The sequence below is a fragment of the Meleagris gallopavo genome, chromosome 27 (assembly GCF_905368555.1).
Source record: "Meleagris gallopavo chromosome 27, MGAL_WU_HG_1.1, whole genome shotgun sequence".
NCBI lineage: Eukaryota > Metazoa > Chordata > Aves > Galliformes > Phasianidae > Meleagris > Meleagris gallopavo.
The window spans coordinates 333,151-345,442 of record NC_139430.1 but is presented as its reverse complement, the minus strand read 5'-3'; the positions used below and the strand labels follow the sequence as shown (position 1 = coordinate 345,442).

The 12,292-nt window shown below is 63.7% G+C and overlaps 2 protein-coding genes across 4 annotated transcripts; both read left to right on the top strand.

Annotated features, from left to right (window-relative positions):
- The first annotated feature begins 618 nt into the window (after window positions 1-618).
- On the top strand, window positions 619-5,850 carry TARS2 (threonyl-tRNA synthetase 2, mitochondrial). 3 transcript variants are annotated; one of them, XM_085209704.1, is made up of 18 exons: window positions 619-763; window positions 859-1,055; window positions 1,127-1,241; window positions 1,655-1,776; window positions 1,848-1,965; window positions 2,097-2,161; window positions 2,236-2,314; window positions 2,386-2,532; window positions 2,606-2,704; window positions 2,854-3,020; window positions 3,099-3,261; window positions 3,337-3,474; window positions 3,641-3,718; window positions 3,855-3,955; window positions 4,221-4,322; window positions 4,586-4,658; window positions 4,730-4,844; window positions 5,613-5,850. In XM_085209704.1, the coding sequence occupies exons 1-18, from the start codon at window positions 698-700 to the stop codon at window positions 5,759-5,761; spliced, it is 2,094 nt and encodes a 697-aa protein (XP_085065830.1). In that variant the 5' UTR covers window positions 619-697; the 3' UTR covers window positions 5,762-5,850. The 3 variants fall into 3 exon arrangements, with proteins under 3 accessions (XP_085065830.1, XP_085065831.1, XP_085065832.1); XM_085209705.1 differs by lacking the exon at window positions 5,613-5,850 and having other exon boundaries at window positions 4,572-4,658; XM_085209706.1 differs by lacking the exons at window positions 619-763; window positions 2,097-2,161 and having other exon boundaries at window positions 916-1,055.
- A 1,100-nt stretch (window positions 5,851-6,950) lies between these two features.
- Window positions 6,951-11,065, top strand: ECM1 (extracellular matrix protein 1). Its single transcript, XM_019623122.3, has 7 exons — window positions 6,951-7,105; window positions 7,678-7,737; window positions 8,117-8,439; window positions 8,889-9,239; window positions 10,043-10,263; window positions 10,673-10,760; window positions 10,857-11,065. Exons 1-7 carry the CDS (start codon window positions 7,063-7,065, stop codon window positions 11,028-11,030), a joined length of 1,260 nt encoding a protein of 419 aa, XP_019478667.2. The 5' UTR covers window positions 6,951-7,062; the 3' UTR covers window positions 11,031-11,065.
- The last annotated feature ends 1,227 nt before the right edge of the window (window positions 11,066-12,292 follow it).

The window sequence follows — 12,292 nt, the reverse complement described above, 5'->3', positions numbered from 1 at the left end:
GGTGTTTTGTGGGGTGGGTGACTGCAGGAGTGTAAAACGATGGCACTGAGGGGATTTGGGGCATTTTGCACGATGCTAGGAGCCGCTGTGGGAGCACAAAATGGCGGCATGTGGGGGTCCGCAGCGCTGTGGGGCTCAGACCACAGGAGGACAAAATGGCAACATTGAGACCCACAGCGTTGGGGTCGTTTTTGTGGACATAGGACCACAGAACGGCAGCGTTCCGATATTCGGGGCGTTCTGTGGGGGGCAGCTGTAGGAGCACCCCATGGCTGCATTTTGGGGCCATTTGGGACATTGATCCAGGAGAGCAGCCCTCAGGAGCACAAAATGGCGACGGCGGGGTCTGAAGCGTTTGGGTGGGACGTTGCGTGGGGCCGATTTCTGGGGCACAAAGTGACGGCGCTGAGGGGGATTCGGGGCTTTTCAGATGATGTTCAGAGCGGCTGTGGGCACACAAGATGGCGGCACGCGGGGGTCCGCAGCGCTGGGGGGGCGCAGACCGCAGGAGGACAAAATGGCGGCGCTTTGGGGAACCAAAAGCGGGGGGGTTCAGCAGCCTCCCGAAAGCTTTTGGGGGGCGATTTGAGGTCGGAGGGGCGGATCCCGTCACCCCCGAGGCCACAATCGCGGAGCTCCGCCCCGGGAAGGACCGCAGCGTCCGCCCGGTGCCGGAAGGGGCGGTTCCGACCCCGCGATGCCCGCGGCGCTGCGCGGGGGGCGGCGGCTGCTGCTGCTGGGGGGGTGGCAGCGGCGGTACCGGGTGCGCTGAGCCCCCCTCCCTCTCCCCTCCCCACCGCAACCCCCTCCTCGCTATTTTGGGGTCCGCACCCCTTGACCCCTTTTCTCCGCCTTCAGCCCCACTTCGCCGAACGGCTGCGGCTCTTCGAGCGGCTGAAAGCGGACCGCGAGCAGCGGGACGGGAACGGCCGTGGAAGCGGACGCGGAATCGGCCCCGCAGAAGGGACCCCGATCCGCATCTCGCTGCCCGGAGGCCGCTTCCTTCCCGGCCGGGCGCTGCGCAGCACCCCGCTCCACGTGGCCGAGCAGTTGGGGTACGGCCCGGCCCCCCCCCCTCCCCCGCCGGCTCCCGGCACCCCGCGCTGTCCCCGCGCTGTCCCCGCAGGCGCCGCTCGGCGGTGGTGGCCCGGGTGAACGGGGAGCTGCGGGACCTGAAGCGGCCCCTGGAGAGCGATGCGGAGTTGGAGCTGCTCGACTTCTCCGCGCCGGAGGGCCGCGCTGTGAGTCTCACTGCGCCCTGTGCTCCGCGTGTCCCCACGTCTCCGTTTGCCCCCCCAGTGCCCCTCCGTGCTCCTCGTGTCATTGAATCAATGAGGCTGGAAAAGACCTTCGGGTCCAACTGCAGCCAATCCCCACCGTGCTCACCAGTCCGTGTCCCTGAGCGCCACGGCCCCAGTGTCCCCTACAGCCCCACGTCCCCACTCCCCCCCGCCATCCCAGACATCCTCTATCCCCCGTATTTCTGATGTCAACCATGTCTCCTGTATTCCCAGTGCCCCCCTGTTGTCCTCTAAGTGTCCTTCAGATCCAAGGTGTCCCCTGTCCTGCTATGGTCCCACGTTTCCCCAGTGTCTTCTATGCTTTTTGTGTCCCCCCCACCTCTGCTGTGTCCCCACGTCTTCTGTGTCCTCAGGCTTTCTGGCAGTCCAGCGCCTTCATCCTGGGAGCAGCAGTGGAGCAGTTCTATGGAGCCACGATCTCCAGTACGGTTGCCACTGAGGATGGCTTCTTCTGCGACGCCCACATGGGTGACAGGTACAGGGCTATGGGGACGCTGCCCCATGGAGCCCCTCGCCCACATCCCCAGCATGTCCCTGCACCTGCAGGACGGTGCAGCGCAGTGAGCTGCCAGTGCTGGAGGATGCCTGCATGGCCTTCGCCCATTCCCAGCACCCCTTTGAGCGCCTTGAGGCCACCCGTGAGGAGCTGCTGGAGCTCTTCAAGGTGAGACTTTGGTTGTCCCCTCCCTGAGGGCAGTGGCACCCTCCCAGTTGGACCATCGCTGGTGTCACCTGTGCTGGTGTCACTTAGGCTGATGTCACCCATGTCATCGTCACCTGCCTCACTCCTCACAGCACAACAGCTTCCAGCTGCAGCGAATTGAGGAGGAGGTGACATCCCCAATGGCCACGGTTTATAGGTGAGCGCAGTGGCCCCAGCGTGGGCTGTGTGAGGCAGAATGGTGACTCAGCCCCCCCATATCCATCCCTGCAGGTGTGGCCCACTGCTCCAGCTGTGCCGCGGTCCCCTCCTCCCTCACACAGGGCTGATCGGGGCACTGCGCATCCTGACAGTAGGTGCAGCACAGGGAATGCGGGCTGAGGGGATGTGGGCATCCCGTAACCCCGTCTGTCCCTCCTGCAGAGCTCAGCTGCATTCTGGCAGGGTCCCTCAGGCCGCCTCTCATTGCAGCGCATCGCTGCCATCGCCTTCCCCAGCACACAGGAGCTGGAGGCCTGGCAGCAGGCTCAGGATGCAGCTGCACTTCGTGACCATCGTCGCATCGGGAAGGTGAGTCCTGCGTAGGACAATTCTTGGGAATCGACTACTAATGGCCTCTGCAGTGACGTGTCCCACTTCACAGGAACAGGAACTGTTCTTCTTCCACGCACTCAGCCCTGGCAGCTGTTTCTTCCTGCCCCGTGGTGCCCACATTTACAACACCCTCATTGACTTCATCAGGGTATGGCCCCAAAGCCCCTTGAGCTGCTCCAGTGTTGTCACCCTCCTCTGCAAACTTCTGGGGACAGTGCTGTGCCCCATTGCCCCTCAGACCCCACCGTGGGGTGCACGCAGCTCCCTGGGGATAGGCTGATGTCCCCATCCCCACAGAGCGAGTACCAGGCGAGGGGCTTCAGTGAGGTGGTGACCCCCAACATCTTCAGCCCACGCCTCTGGGAGCTCTCGGGGCACTGGCAGCACTACAGCGCCCACATGTTCTCCTTCACCGCCGGCACCGAGACACTCTCACTCAAACCCATGAACTGCCCGGCCCACTGGTGAGCTGAGCACACTGATGGGGGGTGATGGGGGGCTCAGCAGTGCTGACGTCCATCCATCTGTCCGTCTTTTGGCAGCCTCATGTTCGCCCACCGGCCACGATCGTGGCGGGAGCTGCCGCTGCGCCTGGCTGACTTTGGGGTGCTGCATCGCAATGAGCCCCCCGGCTCCCTGACCGGCCTGACACGTGTGAGGCGCTTCCAGCAGGACGATGCACACATCTTCTGTGCACTGGAGCAGGTGGGTGTCCCCTCTGTGTCCCCTCTGTGTCCCTTCTGTGTCCCCCGTTTCCCTGCTCACAGCGTTGTCCCACAGCTGGAGGCAGAGATCGGTGCCTGCCTGGACTTTGTGCGTTCCGTCTACGCCACGCTGGGCTTCTCCTTCCAAATGGCTCTGGCCACGCGCCCCGATGGCTTCCTGGGGGATGCTGCAACCTGGGACCGTGCTGAGCAGGTGGGACGGTGTTGGCATTGCATCTCCTGCACATCACATCCCACGTGTCTTTCCTTTGCAACACACCCTGTCCCGGTTTTGCCCCTCCACCTCCAAGCATCACATCTATGCATCGCATCCAGAGCATCACATCATGTCCCCTCCCCCTTCCCGTTTGCTCTTGCAGCAATTGGAGAAGAGCCTTCAAGATTTTGGAGAGCCCTGGGAGCTGAGTCAGGGTGACGGTGCTTTTTACGGCCCCAAGGTGAGTTTGGTTTTGCATCACATTGCAGGGGAGTGGGGGGAGTCCCTAAAGACCCATTATTCCTGTCCCTCTGGGGCTGTTGTGTCCTGTATGTCAGGGTGGGAAGAGCTACCCCTGCTGCCTTCCTTTTTTGCAGATCGATATCCGGATCCAGGATGCGCTGGGGAGGCATCACCAGTGTGGCACCATTCAGCTGGATTTCCAGATGCCCGAGAGGTTTGGGCTGGAGTATGCCAGGTAGGGGAAGGGGAGCGGGTTTAAAGATTGAGGAAGCAGGGAAGGGATGGGGATGGGATGGTGGGTGGAGATAGGATCAGGGACCAAGGGACAGGAATAGAAACCTAGAGGGCATAGAGTTGGGGTCATTGGAAAGATTGGGGCTAGGGGGGTTCAAGGGGGCAGGGGCAAGATTGGGGCCGTATGTAGGACTGGGGGATTGAGAGATGGGCCGTGCTGGGAGGTGCAGTGCCTGCCAACAGCTCCCCACACTGTGCCCCCACAGTGCAGCTGGAGGCACGGCGCGGCCGGTGCTGATCCACCGCGCGGTGCTGGGCTCCGTTGAGCGCATGGTGGCTGTGATGGCCGAGAGCTGCGGCGGCAAATGGTGAGGGACCAAAGCACCCCCAGTCCTTGGGGACATCCTGAGGGCACCCCCGTCCCCAGATACCCTCAATTCACAGGGGTACCTCTGTATCCCCACGCAACCCCCTTTCATTTCCAGGAGCATCCCACAAAGCATCTCCAATTCTTTGAGCACCCTCAGTCCTGGGTGCACCCCAGTCCCACATAGCCCCGTCTCCAGGAGACCCCAAACCCAGGGACACCCCAAACCCCTTCCCTCTCTTACCCCCAGCTGCCTCCCTGCAGGCCGCTCTGGCTCTCCCCACTGCAGGCGATGGTGATCCCGCAGGCACCTGACACTGAGGGCTATGCTCGTGAGGTGAGTGTGTCCCCAATGGCCCTGCGTGTCCCCTTTTGTCCCCCATGTCCCTGCTGACCTGATGTTGGCAGGTCCATGCCATGCTGCGGCGGGACGGCGTGATGGCCGACCTGGATGCCGATGCAGGTGCCACACTGGGCAGGAAGATCCGCCGGGCACAGCTCACCCACTACAACTTCCAGCTGGGTAAGGGGGAAAGGGTCATCCCCAGGCTCCTTGTCAACCCCAGTCCCCCCCCAGCTATGTGTCCCCCCCGGGCATGGGAGTGGCAGCACTGAGTCAGTGGTTCCCGGCTGCCTGCCCACCTCCGCATCCGCATCCCGACGGGAACTGGGATTTGTGGGGTGAGAGCATCAGGAAGTGGCTGGGAACACCCGCAGAGCCTCCCTGGGAACCCTCTGGGATCCCCTGGGAATCCTTTGAAACCCCACCAGGGACCCACTGCCTGAGGGGTGCTGCTCGGGACCGTGCACGTAGGGCTGCAAATGAACACCTGGGGGCTGCCGTGGGTGTGCTTGGGAACACGTGTGGGTGTGCACACATAATGGGGGGACATGGGTGGGTGTGGACGCCCTGGGGGGGTTCCCATGAGAGTGTGTGATTCACAGTCTGAGTGTGCCCACACGAGGGTGCATAGGTGCAGCACAGGTGTGGGTGTGCACAGCGTGGGCGTGGGTGTGCATAGACTGGGTGTGTGTGTGTGCACAGGGGGGTGTGGGTGTGCACAGCACACGGCTGCACCCACATGTTTGGGTGCCACGCAGGGCTGCTCCCCCCAAAACAACCTTATTTTCCATCAAACCAACCCATTTCTCCCGAAACCAAAGTTTTCCTTGCAAGCCTGTTCTCCCCCCACCAAAACCAGACTGTTCTCCCCCTCAAACCGGCCTATTCTCCCCCAAACCCAACCTTTTCTCCCCCCCCCAACCCCCAAACCACGCTGTCCCCCCACAGTGGTCGGCCGCAGGGAACAGGAACACGGCACCGTCAGCGTCCGCACGCGGGACAACCGGCAGCTGGGGGAGCACAGCCTGGGCCAGGTGCTGCAGCGGCTGCGGGAGCTGCGGGACGCCCGTGTCCCCAACGCTGAGGAACTCTTCTGACCCTCCCCCCAATGCACACACCCTGTATCCTCTCTGTTTCCCCCCCCCCACCCCTCCATCACGCACTCATTAAAGTGCTGGGAAATGGTGCTTGGCTGTGCCTCTGCTGGGAACAAAGCACTCTCTCCAGACCCTTTCTGCTGCCAAGAGTACCTGCAAGTGTTGGAAATAGGACCCCCCCCCTCCTCCCCCCACAACTGTGTCCTCCCCATGTTGGTACCTATTTACACCCAATGCTTCCCCCCACCTGAACACCAATTCCTCCCCAACACCCTTTCCTAACCCCACCTGGGTCCCCATTTACCCCGTATTTCTGCACCCCCCTCCCCAGACACCAGACTCCTTCCCCCTCCCCCCAAGACGCACAGGTTCCCCCCCCTGACGCCTGTGCTCCCCCCGCTGTGTTGTCTGGGTTTTTCCCTACTTGAGGGGGGGTTGCGCAAACCCGCGTCAGCCGGCACCTTGGGCAATAGCCCGGGGGGGGGGGGCTGGGGCTGCCCCTGTGGGAACCAACCCCAAGTTTTGCTCTCATCCCCCCCCCCCATCTCTCATTGTGAATGGGGTTTAGTGCCCCTCGGGGTGCAGCTGTGCTGGGGGGGCTCCTTGGGCCTTCCTCACCAGACAGTCCTTGTGCCCCCTCCTTCCCCCCCCCCCACCCCCCCCACGTTGCTGGGTGTAAGGGACGTGACCAGGACCATGTCAGTGTCACGCTCCACTTGTGCTCAGTGTCCCATGGGGGTCACCTCCTTTATCCTTGTTATTTGTGGCAATGGGATAAGACCGTGCCAAGGGAGGAGGAGGGTCCCCCTGCAGGCTCCCCCCATCCCCATCACCCCGCCAGCAATGGGGTGACTCACTGGGTGGGGCAGGCCCCAAAATGGGGCAAAAACCACAAAAATTCACTACGCTTTCACTGGTCGTGATGCAAGTGGAGGGGGGGGAGGGAGGGGTGGTTTGGGGGACCACCATGACGGGTTTGGGGTCACCCTGGTGGTAATGTGATGGTTTTGGGGCCACTGCGATGGTGCTGAGGCCCATTGGTGTCGTGGTGCCCCAGGACCGGCCGGGCCGGTTGTGCTGAGGCATGGGGCCCACCTGCAGGCCGCAGTTGGGCCCAGCCCAGGGGTGCAGGCTGCACTGGGTGCCCGCAGCCCCCCCTGCCCCCCCTGTGGTCTCCCCCCCCCCCCCCTCCGGATCCGCTCCGACGTCAGGCTGTGACTCAGCCTCGGGATGAGGCCCCGCACCGCCCCGGCCCTTCATAAGGCAGCAGAACCGCCGGTGGCTCCACAGCGCCCGACACCATGGCCGCCCTCGGCCTCCTCCTCCTCCTCCTCGGCACGGCTGGTGAGTTCCCCATCGCGTCCCCTGCAGCCCTGGGGCACAGCTCAGCCCTCCTGGGCGACCTGGGCCCCTCCTGCATGCCTGGACCCCTCCCTGTACACCTGGGCCACCGCCCCGCCATGTTCCCTCCCGGGTGTTTGGGTTCCCTTCCATGGCCACTTGTGTCCCCTCCATGGCTTCTTCGTGTCTGCTTGCCCACCCGGGTCCCCTTCCCACACACCTGCATCCCCTCCCAGCCTTCTGCATCCCCCTCCCTGCAGAGCTGGGTCACTGCTCAGTCCTGCCGTCCCCTCTTTGGGTGCTCAGGTCCCTGTTTGGTCTCTTCAGTCCCTCCCTGACACTTTGTGTCCCCTCCCCACATTCCTGAGCTCCTTCCTGAACTGCCTTACCACCACCTGTGTCCCCTCCCGGCTGTCCCTGTCCTGTCCCTGTCACAGCCTGCCACGCTCCCCCCAATATCTGGGGGATGGATCCCTATTTGTCCCCCCACCTCAGCACTGGGACAGGAGGAGGGGAGGGTATCTGTGGGGTCTGAGCCGGGGGTGAGCGTTGTGCCCTCTGTCCCCATGTCACAGTGGCAGACCTGAAGCCCCAGCATGAGCAACTGATCCAGCAATCCCATGAGATCCAGCAGTGTGAGAATGGGGACGGGATGGCATGGAGGGAGCAGGGGGAAACCCAGAAGGGAGGAGGGGGGTTGGAGGGGTGTGCCCAGGGATGGGGGGGACACACAAGGGATGGAGGAGGTGTAGGGGCAGGGTGTAAGTGGGAATGTGGATGAAGGGGACATGGGGACAGGGGTGGACATATATAGGGATTGGAGGGCAAGGGGACAGCCAGGGGTGGGGATAACGGGGAGGGGGGGAACAGGAGGACGTGGGGACAGGGCTGTAGGGCTCACACAAGTCTGGGTGAGCAAGGGGACACCCGGGACCATGGAACGGGGACCCTCCTGGAATGATGTGGGACCTGCAGGGTGGGGAAAAGTAGGCTCACCCTGCTATCTCCCCACAGTGCAGCAGGAGGAGCAGGACTTCCATCTGTCCCCCAACATCGTCCCATCAGCAGGGGCTGATGACATCCCGTACCCGCGGGCGCCGTCACACGCCTCCACCTGGGGCAGCATCCTGGAGGGCTTCCCTCCCGCCTGGCCCCTGCCTGACGACCTCAGCCGTTACTGCCGCAGCCCCTCGCTGATCCCCCGTGCACCCCGGCCCTCGCTGCCCCCTGCTGCCTTTGCCCACCTCCGCAGGCAGGTGGCTGCACTCGACAGCTTCTGGCCTCGCCTGGACAGCTGCTGCCAGCACCATACCCCGCTGCCCTGCGCCCGGCGGGCGGTGAGTCTGGGGTCATGTCACCAAGGGGGAGCACACAGAGCTGGGGTGACTCGTGGGGGGTGATGTGTGTAGGGGTGATGCAGGTATCCCAGAGGAGGACGCAGGTGTCCTGTAGAGATCACAGATGTGTTGGGTGGGAGGCGGGGTTTGAAGCAGGCATCTGGGAGGGGTGTGCCAGGGGATGATACAGATGTTCAGGGGGTGATGGATGTGCCTGGGGAGGGCCCCATATGTCCTTGAAGGGTGACCCGGATATTTGTGGGGGTGTTCCAGGGAGTGACAATGACAATGAAGGGAACAGGTGTCCAGGAGTGTGTCCCAGGGAGCAATGCAGGTGTCCCAGGGAGATAACAGAAGTGTCTTGGGAGACGACGCAGGTGTCCAGGAGGGGGGTGACACAGATGTGGAGACATTTTGATGGTAACCTGGGTGTCCCTTTGTCCCTGCAGTGGACCGATGTCCTGGACACGTTCTGCGAGGATGAATTTGGGGTGAAAACACGTCAGTTCCACTGCTGCCACCGGCACGGGGCTGCGCGACGCCGCTGCTTCGCCGACGCCACCATGGGCACCGCTGAGATCACCGAGATCACCGAGATCACCGTCTTCGAGCCCGTGCTCGTGCCATCCTTCCCACCTGGCGAGCCCAACGCCGCCAACATAGAGAACATCTGCCGCCTGCGGGGGCTGCGGCCCAGCCCCAAAGGCCTCCCTGGGCCCCGGGCACGCTTCCACAGCCGCCTGGAGCGTGACTTCGGCCGCTGCTGTCACAACAGCAGTCTGGAGTGCGCCCACGCTGCCGTGAGTTGGAGATGGGAGGGGACCTGGAGGTGGGACGGAGCTGTGGGGGGGACACAGAGGTGTGTGGGGGTGACAGGAGTGGTCTAGGGGTGGCCAAGTTGTCATGGAGGTGAGACAGGTGTTGGGAGGGTGATACAGAGATCATAAAGGTCCAGGGGGTGGCAAAGAGGTACAGGGGGTGGCATAGTGGTCCTAGGGGTGACACAGGTAGCCAGAGGGTGACATAGAGGTCCAAGGGCTTAACACAGATGTCCCAGGTGTTGATGTAGACATCCCAGAGTGTGATTTAGGTGCCTGTGGGGCACACAGGTGTCTTGAGGGGGTGACGCAAGTGTCACTTGGGATGACCCAGGTGTCTTAGAGCATGATCCAGGTGTTCGGGAGGATGATGACGGTGTTTCCTGGGGAGTGACTTAAGTGTCCCATGAAGGTGTTTGGGAGGACATGGGTGTCTTTAGGTGTGACCGCACCCTGTCTAGGAGGTGCTGCCGGTGTCCCAAAGGGATGACACAAGTGTCCCTTAGGATATCCCGGGGGAGGTGGGGGGGTGAAGTGTCTGTACGGTAATGCAGGGATGTGGGAAGGGCCCTGCATGTCCCTGGGTGTGACACAGGTGTCCCTTGGACGGGGGGGTGACAGAGCTGTCAGGAGGACAGAGGTGACCCAGCGAGTGACGCAGTGTCTCAGGAAGGCCCCACCTATCTCAAGGGGTGACAGAGGTGTCAGGGGGTGATGGCAGTGGCCGGGGACAGGGTGGGGACAGCCGCTGACAGCCGTGTTCGGGGCCCCGCGTGTCTCTGCAGTGGCAGAGGGGATTGGAGCGCTTCTGCCGGGAGGAGGGGGCTGTGAAGACCCGGCAGCACCGCTGCTGCAAGAGAGGGTTGGGCCAAGCCCGGAGCCGCTGCTTCGCCACCGCCGCCCCCCACCCTGCCTACGACCAAGAAGTGCACAACATCAGCCTGGCCCGGCCCGGCCCCGCCATGCTGCGCACCCTCTGCGGACCCATCCGGCTGCTCAGCAAGCGGTGGGTGCTGGGGGGGGGTGCCCTGAGCACGGGATGGCAGCCCCTGGGACCCCCCCCACAATGTGTCCTTGGGAATAACGACCCCCCAAAGCCTCTGGGACCCTCCTCCCCTCCGTCTCCCTGGGGTTCCTGGCAATATCACTCCTGGGACATACCTCCATCTCCCCAGCCTCTCAGAGCCCCTGGGACCCCCCGACCTTCCCTGGGACCCTCTCCCATCTCTCAGTTTCCCCCAAAGCCCCCAGCCCACCCCCTCATTGTCCCCTTAGGACCCCCCACCCTGGTGCCACCCGACACTCAGGCTCGGGTGGGAGGCACGCGGCACACGTGCTCAGATCCCTCAGACCCTGGGATCGGCAGAACCCCCCCCCCCCCCAGACCCCCCATTCCTGACCCCCACATCCCACAGACGCCCGGTGCCAGAGCTGCTGGAAGCGGTGACCACAACGTGCTGCGCGCTGCCCCAGGATGAGCAGAGCCCCTGCGCCGAGGAGCAGGTGGGTAATGGGGGGACACTGGGGGGGTTCGGGGCACGAGAACGCGTGGTCGATGCTCCTGACCCCCCCCCCAACCTCTTCTCCCCTTCGCCGCAGCTCTCTCAGCAAATCGATGTCCTCTGCGCTGCCCCACGCAGCTCCTGGCGCGACCCCCGTGGCTGCTGTGCGTGGGGGGGCAACGAGAGGCTGCGGTGCTTTGAGGAGGAATACCTGGAGGGGGTGACGCTGGGAGCTGCCATTCCTCCCCCCCCCTTCGGCCAGCAGCCTTAATATCCCAGTAATAAAGGTGCTTTGGTGTCACACTGTTCTGCGTCCCCCCTCCTCTCAGTGTGGGTGTTTTGGGGGAGGAAAAGGGGGGGGGGGGTGTTGGGTTGTGTTTTTGGCTGTGAGATTTTGTCTGTGTGTTTTTGGGGTGTTGCAGCTGTGTCACTGTTTGTGGATCGGGGTGCGCCCTGTCTGGCACCCACGCGTGTCCGGGGCAGTCTGTGGACTGCGGGTGCTGCGTGCTGCACATGGCTTCGTGTCCCCACGGTGTGCACAGTGCATCCCCACGTGTGGACAACAGCGGGTCTTTGCCCCTTCCCACCGTGTGGTCCCCCTCTCCCGCTGATCCCTTGAGCTGCATTCCCACTCGTGCCTTTATTATTCCTCGTGGGATGCTGGAAGGTTCTGAAATGGAGTGGGGGGGATTTCCCGTTTCCCCGCAGCCCCCCCCCCCCAGTAGTCCCCGCGTTGCGCAGCGCCCTCTGCTGCAGGACCTCCCCGCCCGCGCCCCCCCCCCCACTCGTTCCGACGGCTCCACGCGTGACTCCGACCCACGCCCCCCGCGGGCGCCCCGGAGTGGGCGGAGCTACGCTGAATGTTCCTGGAAGCGGTCACGTTACCGACCGAGCGCCATTGGCGGGCGCTGTTGCTGGGCGGGGTCAGAGCGAAGAGGCAGAAATAAGAGAAGGGGGCGGGGCTACGACACCAACCGGAAGTGACGCGAATTTCATGGAAATGGGGCGCGGGGTCGCGGGTGGCTGCGTGCGAACCGGACTGAACCGCACGACCCGGGCCGATGCCCTCCCCTCACTCACAACGGAGCCTTTGTATTAAAACTGACATTTATTGAGGTCACCTGTGAGGAAGAAGTTCCTTACCTGGAGCCCACGTGGCTGCCGGCGCTGCTGCCCGGTTCTTCGGGTGCCCCAATCCCCGGGGGAGCCCGAAGCTGTGGATGGGGTCCTGGGCTGGGGGCACACAGTGAGGGGAGAGGATGGGGGAATCCCTTCCGGCCCAATCATTCTATGGCAGCCCAGAACCGTGGGGCCGCTCAGCCCGGCTCTGAGCTCCCCATCACACGGAGGCTCCCACTGTTCCCCTCCCCCCGTTCCCCCTCCCCCCCCTTTGCCAGCCGCCCCCTCCCCCCCGGGCCCCACACGGCCGCGACTTCCGCTGCTGCTTCGCGGAACGCGGCGCCGCTTCTTCGAAAAGCCGCGGGGCGGAGGAAGCTGAGCCGTATCAGCTGCCCCAGCGGCCGCGCCTTATCA

Bases quoted from the DNA above. Each gene is read 5' to 3' on its own strand.
- TARS2 (XM_085209704.1), top strand. From the start codon at position 698: ATGCCCGCGGCGCTGCGCGGGGGGCGGCGGCTGCTGCTGCTGGGGGGG. The intron at 3,021-3,098 runs GTGAGCTGAGCA...GTCTTTTGGCAG, and splicing joins ATGAACTGCCCGGCCCACTG to CCTCATGTTCGCCCACCGGC. The intron at 3,719-3,854 runs GTGAGTTTGGTT...CCTTTTTTGCAG, and splicing joins GTGCTTTTTACGGCCCCAAG to ATCGATATCCGGATCCAGGA.
- ECM1 (XM_019623122.3), top strand. From the start codon at position 7,063: ATGGCCGCCCTCGGCCTCCTCCTCCTCCTCCTCGGCACGGCTG. The intron at 7,106-7,677 runs GTGAGTTCCCCA...CCCATGTCACAG, and splicing joins CCTCCTCCTCGGCACGGCTG to TGGCAGACCTGAAGCCCCAG. The intron at 10,761-10,856 runs GTGGGTAATGGG...CCTTCGCCGCAG, and splicing joins GCCCCTGCGCCGAGGAGCAG to CTCTCTCAGCAAATCGATGT.